General features: G+C 44.3%; 1 protein-coding gene across 5 annotated transcripts in view; it reads right to left on the reverse strand.

The window, feature by feature from the left end:
* The window catches only part of SLC25A26 (solute carrier family 25 member 26), a 132,058-nt gene that overhangs the window by 105,847 nt on the left and 8,845 nt on the right, over window positions 1–17,366 (reverse strand). For all 5 annotated transcript variants that reach the window (XM_066617271.1, XM_066617269.1, XM_066617270.1 and 2 more), the window contains exon 3: window positions 13,665–13,774. In XM_066617271.1, the coding sequence (XP_066473368.1) occupies window positions 13,665–13,774 (110 nt within the window). The remainder of the gene's footprint in view (window positions 1–13,664; window positions 13,775–17,366) is intronic.

Here is a 17,366-nt window from a genome sequence, read left to right on the forward strand (position 1 = left end):
AATATCTGTCATGAGGAATGTGAGAAAAGTCCAAACAGTAGAGAAAACAGCATATTTTCAGTGTTCAAATCTTCTTAACCACTTTGATCAAACTCTGCTTTGAACTCAGAAAGCACAGCTACCTTTTTTGACTAGGAAAAACTCACTGCAAGGGATCTGCAAATGTTAACTAGTCAGGCATTTGTAAGCGCAAATATGATGTGTATGCGCAACCTCCTGATTTTAGAAATGGGTTATGTCAGAATGCCAGATGCAGGTCTCTTGTTATATGGTGTGCTCCTTGGGGCATTTGGTGGGCCGCTGTGAGATACAGGAAGCTGGACTAGATGGGCCTATGGCCTGATCCAGTGGGGCTGTTCTTATGTGTTTACCACTGATCCCATTTTTTCCACCAAAACATCTGATAAATGATTAATTAAATTAATTTAATACCTAGTTATTACCTACGTAATAACCTACTTATTATAAGTGCAGAAGGCTTGAGGCAGAGGTGGTGGTCTTCCCTCATGTTCATTGGGATATGGAGACAGTTAAAAAACAGCAAGAACCTGCTCAGCTGCTCAAGAGGGTCTCTAGCTGTTTCTTACCTTCTCAAAAATGGACCAAGTCTTCTGGGAAGGGGATCTGTGTGATGCTGGGTGTTCTACTCTGCAGCAGGCTGGGAGCACATATGCCTAACAGGCTAGCAAGCAGATCTGTGGGCGCTTGCGCACTCTGATGCATTTGGAAAGGTCTACCTTAAGAGTTTGAGTTTTTACTAGACCATTCTCGTCTGATCTCAGAAGCTAAGCAGAGTCAGGCCTGGTTAGTACTTGGATGGGAGACCACCTGGGAATACTGGGTGCTGTAGGCTTATACCATAGTCTTTCCAGACTGAAGGTTGCCAACCATAATAGCACTAAAAAAGAAATATCAATTGCAGGCAGAATCCTATAGTCACGCAGAAGAGGTCCCACCACATTCAATGAACTTGCATAGCAGGGGTGGCAAAACCACGTCTTGTGAGCAACTCTGACATATAAAGCATGGCTCGCAGAAATACGTTGGCTGAGCTCCTTTTTGTATCACAATTAATATAAAAAGTAAATAAAAATTTTCAAGCTTTGTAATTATTTACCAAGTATAAACTGAGAGTTCACAAGTTTAATCCTCACAGTGAGTAAATATATCTAAGAATTCAAATGCTGCTTAAATATTGCAGCTCTCTAATATTTGAGGTTTACTGTATGTGGCTCTTACATTAAGCAAGTTTGGCCACCCCTATTATATAAGAAGTGGTCTTATACTGCCGTTGCTCAATCTAACTTACACCATCAAATATCCCTATTTTGCATGGATTTCTTGCAGCCTTTAGAAATTCCATCATAGCTACCTACACCATGATTTACATTTCCAGCAAGTCATAGGATCTTCTCAGCTTAGATACCTTGTTGCAAATGTCTGAAGTACCTGCAAAACGAAGTCAGTTTATAAACTAATTCAAAAAAAAGGGGGGGGGAAGGGGCAAAGAGGAGATGTGCAAATATCCAAATGTCATTTCGAAAAGGTAAAACTCATGCATGGTCTTCAATCCCAGTCGTCAAAAACAACGCAATGACCCCAATATGGCTGGGAAAATAAGAACTGTCAACTTTTTTTGTAGTTTGGCATAAATATTTATAGAACTTCATGCTTCATAACACAATGTCTTTATATTAGGAAGCGTTTTTTATATATATATATATATATATATATATATATATATATATATATATATATATATATTATTCCTTAATACGGAAGGAAAAGGACTTTAGATAGACTTCAGATGAAAAACAATCTAACCTACCAAGGGGATCCAAAGAACCCACTGTGGCTTCCTGACTTCTGTGGCGCTGCAATTTTGGCATGAGAGAAAATGCTACAAAGTCATGCGTTTCGCTCTATTTTCTCCCAGACACTTGCGGCGCCTTCCATTTTGTTTCATATTTTACTTTGATGTCTTTCTGATTTGAATTTGAGCTACAAGGGAATATTTCACTGCACAGGAACAAAAAAACAAAGAGCATCACATTGTAGTGGTATGAAAGCTAATGTCATCTCGAAGGTCTGTTGTCAGGTTGGTTCTATAGGGCACTCATAGGCCAGTGTGCAGAAATCACAGTTGCATCCCAAATGGAAGAGTGACATTTTCACTTTACATCTGAACTTATGACTTGTTATGCTTGTTTTTGTAGAATTACTATATACCGTCAGTCTCAAGTAAACTTTCTGGGTCTTCAGGATCACTTCTCATGCTACCTTTCCTCGATACATATGTGAGAAGCAACAGAAAAGCATGCTCCTTTATAGTGTGAGAACAGCAGGGGTGAAGCTGCCAAGTCCAGACACTGGTCAAGGGCCTGCACCCATCAGAAGGTCTACTCCTGAACGTAGCAGTAGTAGGGCCCAGTATGCCACAGTGGAAGAGCAGAAAGGACTATGAGGACCTGGTGTCAACACCGGGGAAGAGTCAGGTGCTTGTCAAGCACCCACATTCCCCAGTTCTTTCAAACACGTTTTTAAGCAGATATTTGACACACACACTCCAGCCAATTTCCAAGTTTGCCAAGATAGGCACCTCCTGACTTGTTTATTCCTGGTGCTGGCATGAAGATTTTGAAGGCAACTGCACTAATCCATGAGGGCAGCCTCATGGAAGCCACATGAAGAGGTTCCTCCAAAGTGGCAACTATGCCACTGTCAAATTGTATGAAGTGGCAACTCCTCAGAGCAGACATAGGGGAAACAACTTAGAAAATAGTTCTTGCTGCCCATCTATATGGCCACCATGCATCACTCTTTCTGGGTTCTAATCTCCAGACACCTCTGCAGATGTGAACTGACCAGGTTATCATGTAAGTCACCATTTTTAGAATAAAATAAGAGACTAGAATAATCATACTGACCCACTCTCCAGGTCTGTTGTAAGGATAACTGAGAAACATGGAACTAGATGCACTTGATGCACTCTCAAGTGCATCTAGTCCAACCAATAAAGATTTAGGAACTTCTTTGATACTGGTTCACATGGGAAAACAAATATGTAATCTGTTTTTGTTGCTCTCACTGTCACTATCAAGTACCTGCAACCATTTCTAGATAGGGAATGTCAACATATATATTAAGTTTGAAGCAGAATCACTCTGTGAAGCCCAATCCTCGCAGAAGACACTTTCATATTGCACATCTCTGTGATGCCCAGCGGGGGGAGGGACAGAAGCAGAGAGACTTGCAGTGCTAGGGCATGCACTCGAATTGTTTAGAATAGTTCATCCTTGGGGTTGTGACCCCATGAGGTTGCAAAGCCTCAGTTGTGGGATTGCAGCAACTTTAGAGAATGAACTAGTTTGAAGACCACTGGACTAGGGAACAACCACCTAAAAGGGGAGGCATCTGGTGTTCCACTTCAGGTACCAGGAGAATGTGTCCCAGTCCTGCTCAGGTTCTCAGCAACTGTGCTCAAATGACTTTCACTAGTGCCAGGCTTCATGGTAACTTTTTCTGCTCTTCCCAACAAGAATATTTGGTTACAGCAAACACTGTTGGGAAGATGTAACAGGGCGGGGAGTGGGCAGTGATGGGATGGAGTAGGCTGATGCATTCCCAAGAGGGGTGAAGGGATTGGGGTGCCAGTTTTATACTTTGTTTATTGGGGTCATGGCACAAAAAAAGATTGAAGACCCTTAATTTAGAATTTGCATGCCAGATCCCACCAAAGGCCTCTTTTACCTTAGCACTGAGTCTTTCTTCAATGGCTAGCCAAATGCCTCAGGGAAGCTCATGAACAATGTACTGGCCTATGATGCCTGGATGATACATATATAGTAATGAGATGAAAGAATTCTAACAAGATAGACTTGGCACCAAGCTGCTAGTGGGAGAAGCCATTTTGGAATTGCCGCACACACATAAAAGTCTCCCCCCAAATAGAAAATTAAGGAGAAAGGTTCCAAGACCAACTATTTATCTGCAGTGCTGATTGTCTACTTTCAGAGAGTATTTAATCTTGGGGTACATTTAAAAAACACTGTCTCCATCCTACAGTCTGGAGTGATTCAAATCCATGCTACCATGTCAAGGTTCTCCCATTTTATTCTAGTGCAGGGATAGGCCAAGCCTCAGTCTGTGCCCAAGAAATGGGCACCGAATGAAATATAGCAGCTTCAGGCCATGTCTTCTCTATTGCCACACACAGCCAGGGAGGAGAAGATTGGACGCAGCTGTTTTCCTATGAAATACAGACATTTCAACTCCTGAAGAAACTATGGGAGGGAGGGGACAGGGAACTGCACATTTGAAATAGCCACAGTTTTGCCAAGTGGAAATCTGACCCTTCAACAATCATTGAGAGTTACTTTTGTCCATAAATAGCATAGATCTTAGTGAAAAATCTTAAGAATCTTTCAAAGAAGCTTTGTCTCAAAACATAGTTTTTTTTTCCTTTTCAGCTTCAGAATTCTATCAATTTAGTTTGCTTTGTGTGAACTGGTTATCGTGGACAGATATCATCAATCAGTCCTTTTTATCGCATCATTTCATCACCTAATCAGGAGAGGCAGGGGAGGACGTGATAGGAAAGACTGATCTAAAAAAACCAACCATATTTATACAATGTGCACTGAATGACACTGGGAAGGCAGCACACCATCTGAAGAAGCACAGGCCAGCAGACACACACATTGTCACCAAGGCTTAATTCACATGTGTTCTTTTGACATGATAAAAATAACCAACTTACCTCAGTTTTATGCGAAGATATAATTATTAGTACACTGCTGCCTGTGTGCATAGTACATATGCACTAAGAACCCCAAGAACGCTCACAATCTAAAGAACCCAAGGGAGACCACTGAAGTAGGGGATGCTAAGAGAGACGGAGGAGAAATGTGTGACTGATTATGTATCAAGCACATTACTTTGGTTTACTTATTGTACAGTATGGGGGACCCCTTCTCCAGGGGATGGGCCCGTATCCGAGCGCACTCGGGATACTCCTTGGCGGGAGGGGGGTCGGGGGCTTCTTGTAGTGGGGGATTCGATTATTAGAAACATAGAGAGGGGGGTTTGCGACGGATGTGAGGACCGCATGGTGACTTGCCTGCCTGGTGCGAAGGTTGCGGACATCACTTCTCGTCTAGACAGGCTAGTAGACAGTGCTGGGGGAGAGGTAGCGGCTGTGGTGCATGTCGGCACCAACAACGTGGGCAAGTGTAGCTGGGAGGTCCTGGAGGCCAAATTTAGGCTTTTAGGCAGGAAGCTGAAAGCCAGGACCTCAAAGGTAGCGTTCTCTGAAGTGCTACCTGTTCCACGCACAGGGCCAGCTAGGCAGGCGGAGATCAGGGGTCTCAATGCGTGGATGAGACGGTGGTGTAGGGAGGAGGGGTTTAGATTCGTTAGGCACTGGGGAACGTTTTGGGACAAGCGGGGCCTGTACAAGAGGGACGGGCTCCATTTGAACCAGAATGGAACCAGACTGCTGGCGCATAACATTAAAAAGGTGGCAGAGCAGCTTTTAAACTGATCCCTGGGGGAAGGCCGACAGGAGCCGAGGGGCATCCGGTTCGGGACTCCTCATCCCTATGGGATGAGGATGGGGAGGTTAGAGAACAAGACAAAGGCAGGGTAGGAGAAGAAATTGGGAAAGGTAGGGTGATGGGATGTGATAGACGGTTTGGCACAATGAGAGGATGCGGGGGCAAAGGAGCGAATAAGCAGCCCATCCTGGGGCATTCCGTGTATAAATGCTTTTATGCGAATGCCCGAAGTCTACGAGCAAAGGTGGGAGAACTGGAATGTCTGGTGACAAGGGAAAATATTGACATAGTGGGCATAACGGAAACCTGGTGGAATGCGGAGAATCAGTGGGATACCGCAATCCCGGGCTATAAACTCTACAGGAGGGACAGGCAGGGGCGTGTTGGAGGTGGGGTGGCCGTTTATGTTAAGGAAGGGATAGAACCCAGCAAAGTAGAGATTGAAGGTGGGTCCGACTCCACCGTAGAATCTCTGTGGGTTAGATTACCAGGCTTGTGCAGCGATGTAATACTGGGGGCGTGCTATCGTCCTCCAGACCAGAAATCTGATGGGGACCTTGAAATGAGGAAACAGATCAGGGAGGTGACAAGGAGGGACAGGGTTGTAATCATGGGGGACTTCAATTATCCTCATATTGACTGGGTCAATTTGTGTTCTGGTCACGATAAGGAAACCGGATTTCTTGACGTGCTAAATGACTGTGGCTTAGAGCAGCTAGTCACGGAGCCCACCAGAGGACAGGTGACTCTGGATTTAATTTTGTGTGGTACGCAGGACCTGGTTAGAGATGTAAACGTTACTGAGCCATTGGGGAACAGTGATCATGCTGCGATCCGTTTTGACGTGCACGTTTTGACATGCGATCCGTTTTGACGTGGGGGAAGAATACCAGGCAAATCTCTAACAAAAACCCTTGACTTCCAACGGGCGGACTTCCCTCAAATGAGGAGGCTGGTTAGAAGGAGGTTGAAAGGGAGGGTAAAAAGAGTCCAATCTCTCCAGAGTGCATGGAGGCTGCTTAAACAACAGTAATAGAGGCCCAGCAGAGGTGTATACCGCAAAGAAAGAAGGGTTCCACTAAATCCAGGAGGGTGCCCGCATGGCTAACCAGCCAAGTTAGAGAGGCTGTGAAGGGCAAGGAAGCTTCCTTCCGTAAATGGAAGTCTTGCCCTAATGAGGAGAATAAAAAGGAACATAAACTGTGGCAAAAGAAATGTAAGAAGGTGATATGGGAGGCCAAGCGAGACTATGAGGAACGCATGGCCAGCAACATTAAGGGGAATAATAAAAGCTTCTTCAAATACGTTAGAAGCAGGAAACCCGCCAGGGAAGCGGTTGGCCCTCTGGATGGTGAGGGAGGGAAAGGGGAGATAAAAGGAGACTTAGAGATGGCAGAGAAATTAAATGAGTTCTTTGCATCTGTCTTCACGGCAGAAGACCTCGGGCAGATACCGCTACCCGAACGGCACCTCCTGACCGAGGAGTTAAGTCAGATAGAGGTTAAAAGAGAAGATGTTTCAGACCTCATTGATAAATTAAAGATCAATAAGTCACCGGGCCCTGATGGCATCCACCCAAGGGTTATTAAGGAATTGAAGAATGAAGTTGCAGATCTCTTGACTAAGGTATGCAACTTGTCCCTCAAAATGGCAATGGTGCCAGAAGATTGGAGAATAGCAAATGTCACGCCTATTTTTAAAAAGGGAAAGAGGGGGGACCCGGGAAACTATAGGCCGGTCAGCCTAACATCCATACCGGGTAAGATGGTGGAATGCCTCATCAAAGATAGGATCTCAAAACACATAGACGAACAGGCCTTGCTGAGGGAGAGTCAGCATGGCTTCTGTAAGGGTAAGTCTTGCTTCACAAACCTTATAGAATTCTTTGAAAAGGTCAACAGGCATGTGGATGCGGGAGAACCCATGGACATTATATATCTGGACTTTCAGAAGGCGTTTGACACGGTCCCTCACCAAAGGCTACTGAAAAAACTCCACAGTAAGGGAATTAGAGGACAGGTCCTCTCCTGGATTGAGAACTGGTTGGAGGCCAGGAAGCAGAGAGTGGGTGTCAATGGGCAATTTTCACAATGGAGAGAGGTGAAAAGCGGTGTGCCCCAAGGATCTGTCCTGGGACCGGTGCTTTTCAACCTCTTCATAAATGACCTGGAGACAGGGTTGAGCAGTGAAGTGGCTAAGTTTGCAGACGACACCAAACTTTTCCGAGTGATAAAGACCAGAAGTGATTGTGAGGAGCTCCAGAAGGATCTCTCCAGACTGGCAGAATGGGCAGCAAAATGGCAGATGCGCTTCAATGTCAGTAAGTGTAAAGTCATGCACATTGGGGCAAAAAATCAAAACTTCACATATAGGCTGATGGGTTCTGAGCTGTCTGTGACAGATCAGGAGAGAGATCTTGGGGTGGTGGTGGACAGGTCGATGAAAGTGTCGACCCAATGTGCGGCGGCAGTGAAGAAGGCCAAATCTATGCTTGGGATCATTAGGAAGGGTATTGAGAACAAAACGGCTAGTATTATAATGCGGTTGTACAAATCGATGGTAAGGCCACACCTGGAGTATTGTGTCTAGTTCTGGTCGCCACATCTCAAAAAAGACATAGTGGAAATGGAAAAGGTGCAAAAGAGAGCGACTAAGATGATTACGGGGCTGGGGCACCTTCCTTATGAGGAAAGGCTACGGCGTTTGGGCCTCTTCAGCTTAGAAAAGAGACGCTTGAGGGGGGACATGATTGAGACATACAAAATTATGCAGGGGATGGACAGAGTGGATAGGGAGATGCTCTTTACACTCTCACATAATACCAGAACCAGGGGACATCCACTAAAATTGAGTGTTGGGCGGGTTAGGACAGACAAAAGAAAATATTTCTTTACTCAGCGCGTGGTCGGACTGTGGAACTCCTTGCCACAGGATGTGGTGCTGGCGTCTAGCCTAGACGCCTTTAAAAGGGGATTGGACGAGTTTCTGGAGGAAAAATCCATTATGGGGTACAAGCCATGATGTGTATGCGCAACCTCCTGATTTTAGGAATGGGTTAAGTCAGAATGCCAGATGTAGGGGAGGGCACCAGGATGAGGTCTCTTGTTATCTGGTGTGCTCCCTGGGGCATTTGGTGGGCCGCTGTGAGATACAGGAAGCTGGACTAGATGGGCCTATGGCCTGATCCAGTGGGGCTGTTCTTATGTTCTTATGTTCTTATGGGAACTAGGGAGCCGAGTCAAAGACTTTGGGAAAAGCTAGGTTTTGAGGAAGGATTTTAAGAAAATGGAGGCATTGTAGGAGGCAGTTCCAGGTATGGAGGGGCAGCAGGAGAGAGAGACAGAATGAATGGAGATGTGTCATTAAGCAAGACATCTATGAGGGTGGAGAAAGTAGAGCACTAAGAGTCCCAGAAAGGATTGCAATAGGATAGGAGTACAGGAAGATAAAGGCAGTGGCAATGAAGAAGCATAGAGAATCTTAAAGGTGAGAATGAGTGGCATATGCAGGAACTTTGAGCAGACGGGAAGCCAGTGGAGGGCATGATGTGGTTGAAGCAATGAGATTGATTATTTTTTTCATCAGACAGTGAACAGGGTGAAGAAGTGAGGCAAGATGGTGGGAGACCAGAAAAGAGAAGGTGACAGTAATCAGGGCTAGGGAGGAGCAGGGTCTGCATCACAAATTTTTGCCAATGCAACATTGTGGAAATATCCCTTTTTTAAAACATTGTAAAAGAAGAAATGTCATGATTTTGCAACATATTTCTTCTGAATGGCCACTTGATGATAACCAAGAATTAATATGGTCCTGCATTTGGGAAGGGCCAACAGATTAACTCTGTTGCCATCACCATCATCTAATTTTGTTTGAGGCATGCTGACTTCTTCCAAATCTCCATCAGCAGTTACCACAGAAGAACTATATTACAGATCAATTTACTATCAAACTATTATTCTGATCTCTGGTCACTGTTCACAGAAGTTACATTTGTTTGGTTTTAACGCTGGGAGAGGAAAAATATTCACAGACCAGTGGGGGGGGGGAAACGCTGAAACCAGGAGGTTGGGGAAAAACCTGAGAGGAAACACAGGTATGTATAAGAATGTATGCATGGAAGACTCTGTGTGTGTGTGGCTGGTTAGGTTTCTGACAGATCCTAATTTGTTGGTTTCTGCCTTTAATTGTGTGATGAATCTGCTGGCAGTATCTGAAGCTCTCTGCCAGCATTCATCTTTATTTACAGGCAATTTCCAGCTGCAACCTAATTTGGGATTCCTTCCAATATAACTGCACTTTTTTTCTCCCATCTCTACCAGGTCCTAATGGCAGCAAATCTCATTTTCCCCACAACCTTTTGACCTGCGTACTCAGTCGCTGTCCTGCCAAGAAGGTGAGTAGAACATCCAGCAGCTTCACAATGCAAGCTATCCCGATTAATGCAGGAATACTTCAGAACCAAACATAATTCATTCAAGAGGCAATGCTAGTTACCTACTGACAACTACATTACACATCTTGCAGAAGACATCATGATTCATTCCCAAGATGCTTCAGTGAGCTGTCTAAATGACAACATAGCCTCTGAGAGCAGCACCACTTGTGCATATACAAATCACTTGTGTTATGTACAATGCTTATGTCTCAGCTTTGTGAATAATCTCCAGCAAATCTAGTTAAGATCCAGAATCTGCCTGTATCATTCAAGCTTTGTAGATTAGGGGTTCTTCTAACTGTACTTAGAGAAGAGATCTGGATCTGGATGGGATGCCTGCCCAGAGCTATTCACAACACAGAAGGCTAACATAAAAAGAGCCCTGCTGGATCAAGCCAAGGGCACGTTTACTCTAGCTTTCTGTATCTCAGTGGCCAACAAGATGCCTCTGAGAGCACTCAAGACAACATGATATCTGTATCTTGGCTACTCCCTTGCACCTATTCAGAGATAGGTTACACCTAAAACCCAGAGGTTGCATATAATCTTCATGGTTTATAATCTGTGATGTACTTTTCCTCCATAAATCCATCCAATCACCTTTTAAAGACATCTAGACCTGGTGCCATCACAACATCCTGGGGGCAAGGAGTTCTACAGAGGTCCATCATGGATCCCAGTCTTTACTAAACCTGTTACTGGTTTTGCAGGTGGGAAGACTACTTAACCTCAAGAGCTAAACCTCTACATGTGTTAAGTCCAGGAGCTTAAATTTTATTGTTTTGTATATTGCTTATGTTCACCAGCTATGCTGCTGATTTATTTACATATGTATTCTGATTCTGTGTAGCCAATACCTTATTCCTTAAGAAATGATATAAAATCCTACAGGCCTGTATCAGTGCGAAGAAATTGATACAAGCAACATTCAGTCCTGGTTCTCTCAGTCACACTATTACTGGAAAGTATTTTCCTAGAGCCTTGAGGCCAGAATCCCTGGAATTTGGGGGTGCTCTGTGATTGCAGGGGCTAGGAGTACCTACAGGTTTCCAGTCTCCCCATAATTGGAGAACTGACAGGTAAAGGGGGTGGCGGAAGCTACCGAGAAAACAATTTGTTCCCCACAAGCGAGGTCCTGGGAGGGGCCCTGGTTGTCACACGGTGAGCACAGGAGGGCAGGAGCTGGCCAAGAGTACTTCACTTGGACATGCTGGCTTCCCAGAAAATTTGACAGGCAGAAGTACCAAATACACCATGTTCCATCAGCATTTAAGGATTCTCCCACCTGCAGTACACAAGGACTGTGCCATGTGCTTTGTGAATCTGCTCTCACAACGGGCTGTATCCTATGTGGCACTGACTGAAGAAAGTCCCCACAAGGGAACTCTGCCTCCTTCTCACAGCAGTCCCCTTGCATTTCTCCCCCTAAGCTTTGCCTGAGGTTCAAGGGATACTAAGGAAAGGGGGCAAGAGGAGAATGAGCCCAAACTGGGAGGGGGCACCTTTAATGAGCTCACAAATTAAGTCAACACAATGCAAAACTATGGCCTAGCAAATAATATGAAAGCACAGCAGGTAAAACAGGGGGGACAGGGGGAAGACAGAAGAAAAATAGTAGCAGCACTGAAGCACTCAGAAAAGGTCCTCTTTGTATCCCACAGCTCACAGAATGCCATGCATCCTAGGGAAGGGAGGCCATTTGCAATAAGGTAGTCACTTTATATGTGGTAAAACATGCTAATCAGGACTCCTGGCCCAACCTGATTGTGTGGCTTGTTATTGCACACCTATGTACAAGCTGTTCATTACCACTAAGCCATTAAAGCGTCTGAAGGTGTGCTGGACATTGAGACCTACTTACAAAATTAATAGCCATTCCCTGTGGTTATGGCTTGATTAAAACCTAATGACTAATCAATAAAACTATAATTACAATGGTCACCCTTTTGCTTGCAATTCGGGATACAGTGAAATCAATCAAAGTCCGCTCAATAGAAGACATTTGTGTGCAAAAGAGAACTATCGCTCCTATTTGTTTCAGATCTAAGCCGTCACTGTACCAACTCTATCCCCAAACTCCTGGCTCAATTATTTCGCAGCTTCACTTTTCATTACATACCAAAGAGGGTAAAAAGGAAGGAACAGAGCAGAAGAACCTTCTTAGATCAGAAAGCCAGCTGCCATGGACCTGCATTCATATGGAAGCTGTTGGACAGACAGAGATGTCTTGAGGCATATTGGTGATCCAGGATAAATACTTAAATAAATGGGAGGAAATGATCTTCTGCCACCTGAAGAAGTAAATTATGCAAGATCAGCGTTTCTCAAACTGTGGGTCGGGGCCCACTAGGCAGTTAGTGATCCAGTTTCAGGTGGGTCACGTAGCACCTAGCTCAGCCACTATTGAAAATACAGAGCTGAAAATACAGGACACAGAGCAGCTGGGCAGGGCAGGCTCCTGGTGGAAGAGAGGCATGGTACTTTGCCCTGAACAGATGAGAAGGTGGGGATGCTGGAAAGGGGGCCGGGGCTGTGTGATTGGAGAAGGATCTAAGTCTGCTCTGCTTTGCCTTTTGAGCTGAATTCCAATAAATGCAAAATAATAGCATGAGCGCACTGTGTAATGGGACATTTGGCTGATTGTGGCTTAGGTTTGAAGCCTAAATTTATGATGTCACTTCTGGCCATGACATCATTTCCAGTGAGTCCCAACAGACTGACAGTCTAAAAAAGTGGGTCTCAATGCTAAAAAGTTCGAGAACCGCTGCGTTAGATAATATAGCTCAACATACCGCAGATCAGGGTTTCTCAAACTGTGGGTTGGGACCCACTAGGCGGGTTGCAAGCCAATTCCAGGTGGGTCTCCATTCATTCCAATATTTTATTTTTAATATATTAGACTTGATGGTACCACAGTAAGTGACTTCATTTGAGAAAGTGTTACAGATTTGTACTTTTAACAGGCTATGTACATGCTTTTAACAATGATATTAAATAAAACTTATTCCTAGGTAAGCAAGGGTAGGATTACAGCCTAGGATTGCTAAAAATTGTCCTGCTTGATGTTGTCACTTCTGGTCATGACATCGCTTCCAGTGGATCCTGACATATTCTCATTCTAAAAAGTGAGCCCTGGTGCTAAAAGTTTGATAACCACTGCCGTGGATACTTATGTATAAAGTGAGAAATTTCTACCAATAAATCAAGCCTAGACTGACACCTTGTCTTATCTGCGGGTCACTCAGGGGTCAGGGTTATTCAGATTGTTGAGGCAGCCAGGAGAAGAAACCTACACTTCAACTCCAGCTTGACTAATACAAATATTATCTCATTTCTCTTTATTTCTGGTTCTCTGTCTTACAAGGGGCCTGTGTGTTATGCTCTTAATAATGGACACAGATTCAAGTAAATACCAGATTTCATATTGCCAAACAGTTTATATTTCCCACAGTGTGAGAATAGTCATTACTGCATTGGGCTAATTAACCCTCTGCAGGCCATATCTGCATTACATTTCTCTAATTAGGTGCTAGGCAGCTGATGATGACAGAAGCTCTTTTCAGGTATGAGACTTTAGGCTGTCATACACCTGTAAAGATATCACTATGCACCACTGATCCTTCTCCCCCCCCCCAATGCACTTCTTATTAGCAACACATTCAACCACTACTTACTATTTCTCCAAAAGAAGCAGCCAGCATGTGTGTTACTGGAGCAAAATATGGAGATGCATCTGTGTGTAGCACAGCTTTCATATATTCATATGTGACAAAAAAGGCAGCAGCTGAAACATAAGAAAGAGAGAGCCTGTTGTCAGTTGTCATGGCAGCGCACAGTGAATATCAAGCAACATATACTGAAGGTCTTCTAGCTTCATGTTTATGTTTCATATAGTGGGTTGAGCAGCTTTCATGGCACTTGCTGAGGGCTGGAAATGACATTAAACAGGAAATAGTGTCATTGGGAATATAATAGCCAGAAATAAGCACTTTGTTCTCACATAGAAACACATTCACTGCAAATGATAGAAGAGAAAATGTGCAAATCTTTATCATATTTTCAAGATATGGGAGAGCCCAATTTTCACACACGTCACCACTTCAGCAGCGCCACTTCCACCACAGCACCACTTTGCAGCTTAGCAGCTATGAGGTGGTCTGCGAAGTGACACCTTGACAGAAGTGGCGCTGCTGAAAGGGCAGCTCATATGATAACTGGGCTCTCCCAGCACCACAGCAGCATCTCCTTCTCTCGCCCCCTTGGTTCACCCCTTACCCTGTATGGTTCCTCCTTCTGTCTCTCCCTCCCAGAACTTCAGCAGAAGCACTGCTGATAAAGGGCAGTGCTGGGAGAGCCCAAGTATCATGGAGTTGGACAAAGAGCTTCCAGGGGCCACGTTCAGCTCAAGGGCCTTATGTCTTACACCCCTGTTCTAGTACAACAAGACTTGCCACACAAACTCTCCACCATTCCCAGTCAATGACTTGATTTAGACTGTAAACTTGCACAGAAAATGAAGAGGATACAGTATGCCAAAGGAACATTTGGGCAAGAAATTCTAGTAAAGCCACCAGATATCCATATGAAGCAAGCATGAAAAAATAACATTGATTAAAAAGCACTCTTACTACAGATAATAAACTAAATACAACAGCTCTAAAAATTCCAAATCCTTTGCTGCCCAGACACAAATAAATCGGATGCTCACAGAGGAAGCAGAAATATTTTTCCAGACTTGCTAACACCAATTTCTGGACTTGGGAAGGGATGTTTAAAAAAAGAGGGAGAAAGAGGAGAAGGTGGTGATTTTTTAGAAGGTGGTATTTGTTTTTGGAAATTAATAAAAAAAATTAAAAAAATTCAACATCCCAGAACCCTGCAGTGTTTTTAATTCCCATCTAGTAATTTATCACAGAGTATAAGATACATTCCCCCGGGGGTTGGGGATATGAATAGGCCCTCGGTTTGGCTGTATTTGTCATAAGAGGCGACTAAACAGCCACCGGGTAGATGGGACTCGTTAGCCTGGGAAGGCAGCTCATCTGAGAGAAGGAAAACTCTGATCCCAAACCTCCATTGCCTTGTGGCTACATCCACTTATGGAAAAGGCTTCAGGAGTCAACTTCGAGGCAAAATCCGGAGCCCGAGTCCCTGAGGCAGTTCATGGCTGAACACAGTCACGTTCTGGCAACTCCTGCGATGCCGCTAGAACCAACCGTATTGGCTTCTGCCTTTCCATTGGACCATTTCAGTGACGTGGAGAGGGGGGATTTGCTGCATGGGTAACAGTCTATCCTCCATGTCTACTTTACCCAGGCTTCGTGCACTGGAGAGGACACTGTTCTAGAACCACCAGAGCGCGATACCATAGTCTTCCTAGACTGAAGGATGCCAACTCACAATCAAGTCCAGCTTGAGGACGGTGGATGCTCTTTGCTTTGGTGAAATTAAATATAAGTTCTTATGCAGGGCTGATTTATTGACCAAACAAGCAACTGGGACACAGCAGCACATTTGGGCCAAGTGAGTTTGCTTCTCTCAGCTGCCTAACTCACTGAAGCTCCTAGCTGCTTTTCAAACTACCTTAAATTTCAAACTGTCTTCTATAGATCTCTTCTTATCTCTTTGAGTCCCTCCCAAGGTTCAAAGAGGGGTTGGGCTTAGCAAGTGGGATGGGAAAGAGGTGGTAACAACAGATGTTGCACAGGCTGCAATATATACTGCCACTGGCCAATGGGAAGCAGGGTATGATCTGGTGACAGTATGACTCAGTCTTGTGACTGGGTATTGCAGGGTATTGAATCATCCCTGCTAAGCCCTGTTGCATCAGCCAATTCCATGATGCAACAGGGCTACACTGTACGTCTGCAGGCCAAGACATCAGGCCCTAGCCTTGCCCTATCCAGCCTGCAAATTCATATAGGCCTGGGGCATATATCATAACAGTGTCACTCTACACCAGGGGTCTCCAAACCCCGGCCCAGGGGCCAGATGCGGCCCACAGCAAGCTTCTTTCTGGCCCACAGCCAACCTCTTATCCCTTGAAAGCCTGTGACCCATTCAGCTGAACATGACCAGAACTGTGCTCTGATTGTGTCTGGAGGATGTTCTGAGGGCCAGAGAGGTTGAATGAATGAGCCCATTCATTCATTTTTTCATTCATCTAAGTTCCATCTCTATTTTATTTATTTAAATTTTATATTTAAATTTCTTTTCCGGCCCTCAACACCACACCAGATATTTGACGCGGCCCTCTGGCCAAAAAGTTTGGAGACACCTGCTCTACACTAAGGCTGTGGTCACAAAGTAGTCTCAGGGATTAGCAATGGCCCTTCTAAGGGCTCTGAGACTACCACAGCTATCTAGATCTGATCCCTAGCACTGGTCATAATTGTAAGTAAACTTTTCCACTGAAATCACCACCAATCTAAGCATACAAAAACACAGCACAATAGAAATATTAAACCCATACATTGAAGAAGCAGCACTCTTAACTTTTAAAGAATATAAAGAGACATCTGCCCTCACTCCCATGAAGCAATGACTTTCTTCCATAGCCAGTCACTATTTCTATTCTCCGGTGTGCCTCTAAACAGAATACAGTTCAGAATTTAACATGCAAATAGTGAAAAAGGAAAAAAATGCTCAAGTTTGCCACAAGGAACAGGTTTTAATTGTGTGACAGAGTTCCATCCATTGCCCTCTGCTGCTAATCAAAAGATGCTTATCACCTCCAACAGGAGATAACAAGAATGGGGAAGATAAAGAACAGGAAAAATTTCATATCATCTTAGGAAGGACTTGTAAGGTTTGAAGGTGCCCGAGGACACTTCAAGAAAACTTCCATTAACATTCATTCAACAGAAGTCAAGAAAAGCTCAGAAAATAGCAAGAAACTGTTGAAACTGCTTCTTTTCTCTTTTTTTTAAGTTTAATCAAATTTACCACAGTTCAGTTTACATTTTTCTGTCTCCCCCATTTATTTCTCTCCAGAATGCATTGCTCCCCTTAACCTCTTTTGGTTTCCTCCTCAGCTAAAATTTCACACACCCTACACAATCAGTCATACACTTGGAAAGATATCAAAAAAGGGGCACTGGAACATACAGGCCTGACTGAGATGATTGTTTAAACCAGTGATTTTCAGCCTTTTTTGTCTCATGGCACACTGACAAGGTACTAAAACTGTCAAAGCACACCATCAGTTTTTTGACAATTGACAAGGCACACCATGCTGTTGGTGAGAGGATCACATCTGCTATTTTGGCCCTTTTAATAAATGACCCTCCCCCAAACTCCCATAGCACCCCTGCAGACCATTCGCTGCACACCAGTGTGCCATGGTACAGTGGTTGAAAATGGCTGGTTTAAACCAT

The sequence above is a fragment of the Tiliqua scincoides genome, chromosome 2, assembly GCF_035046505.1.
Source record: "Tiliqua scincoides isolate rTilSci1 chromosome 2, rTilSci1.hap2, whole genome shotgun sequence".
Classification (NCBI taxonomy): domain Eukaryota; kingdom Metazoa; phylum Chordata; class Lepidosauria; order Squamata; family Scincidae; genus Tiliqua; species Tiliqua scincoides.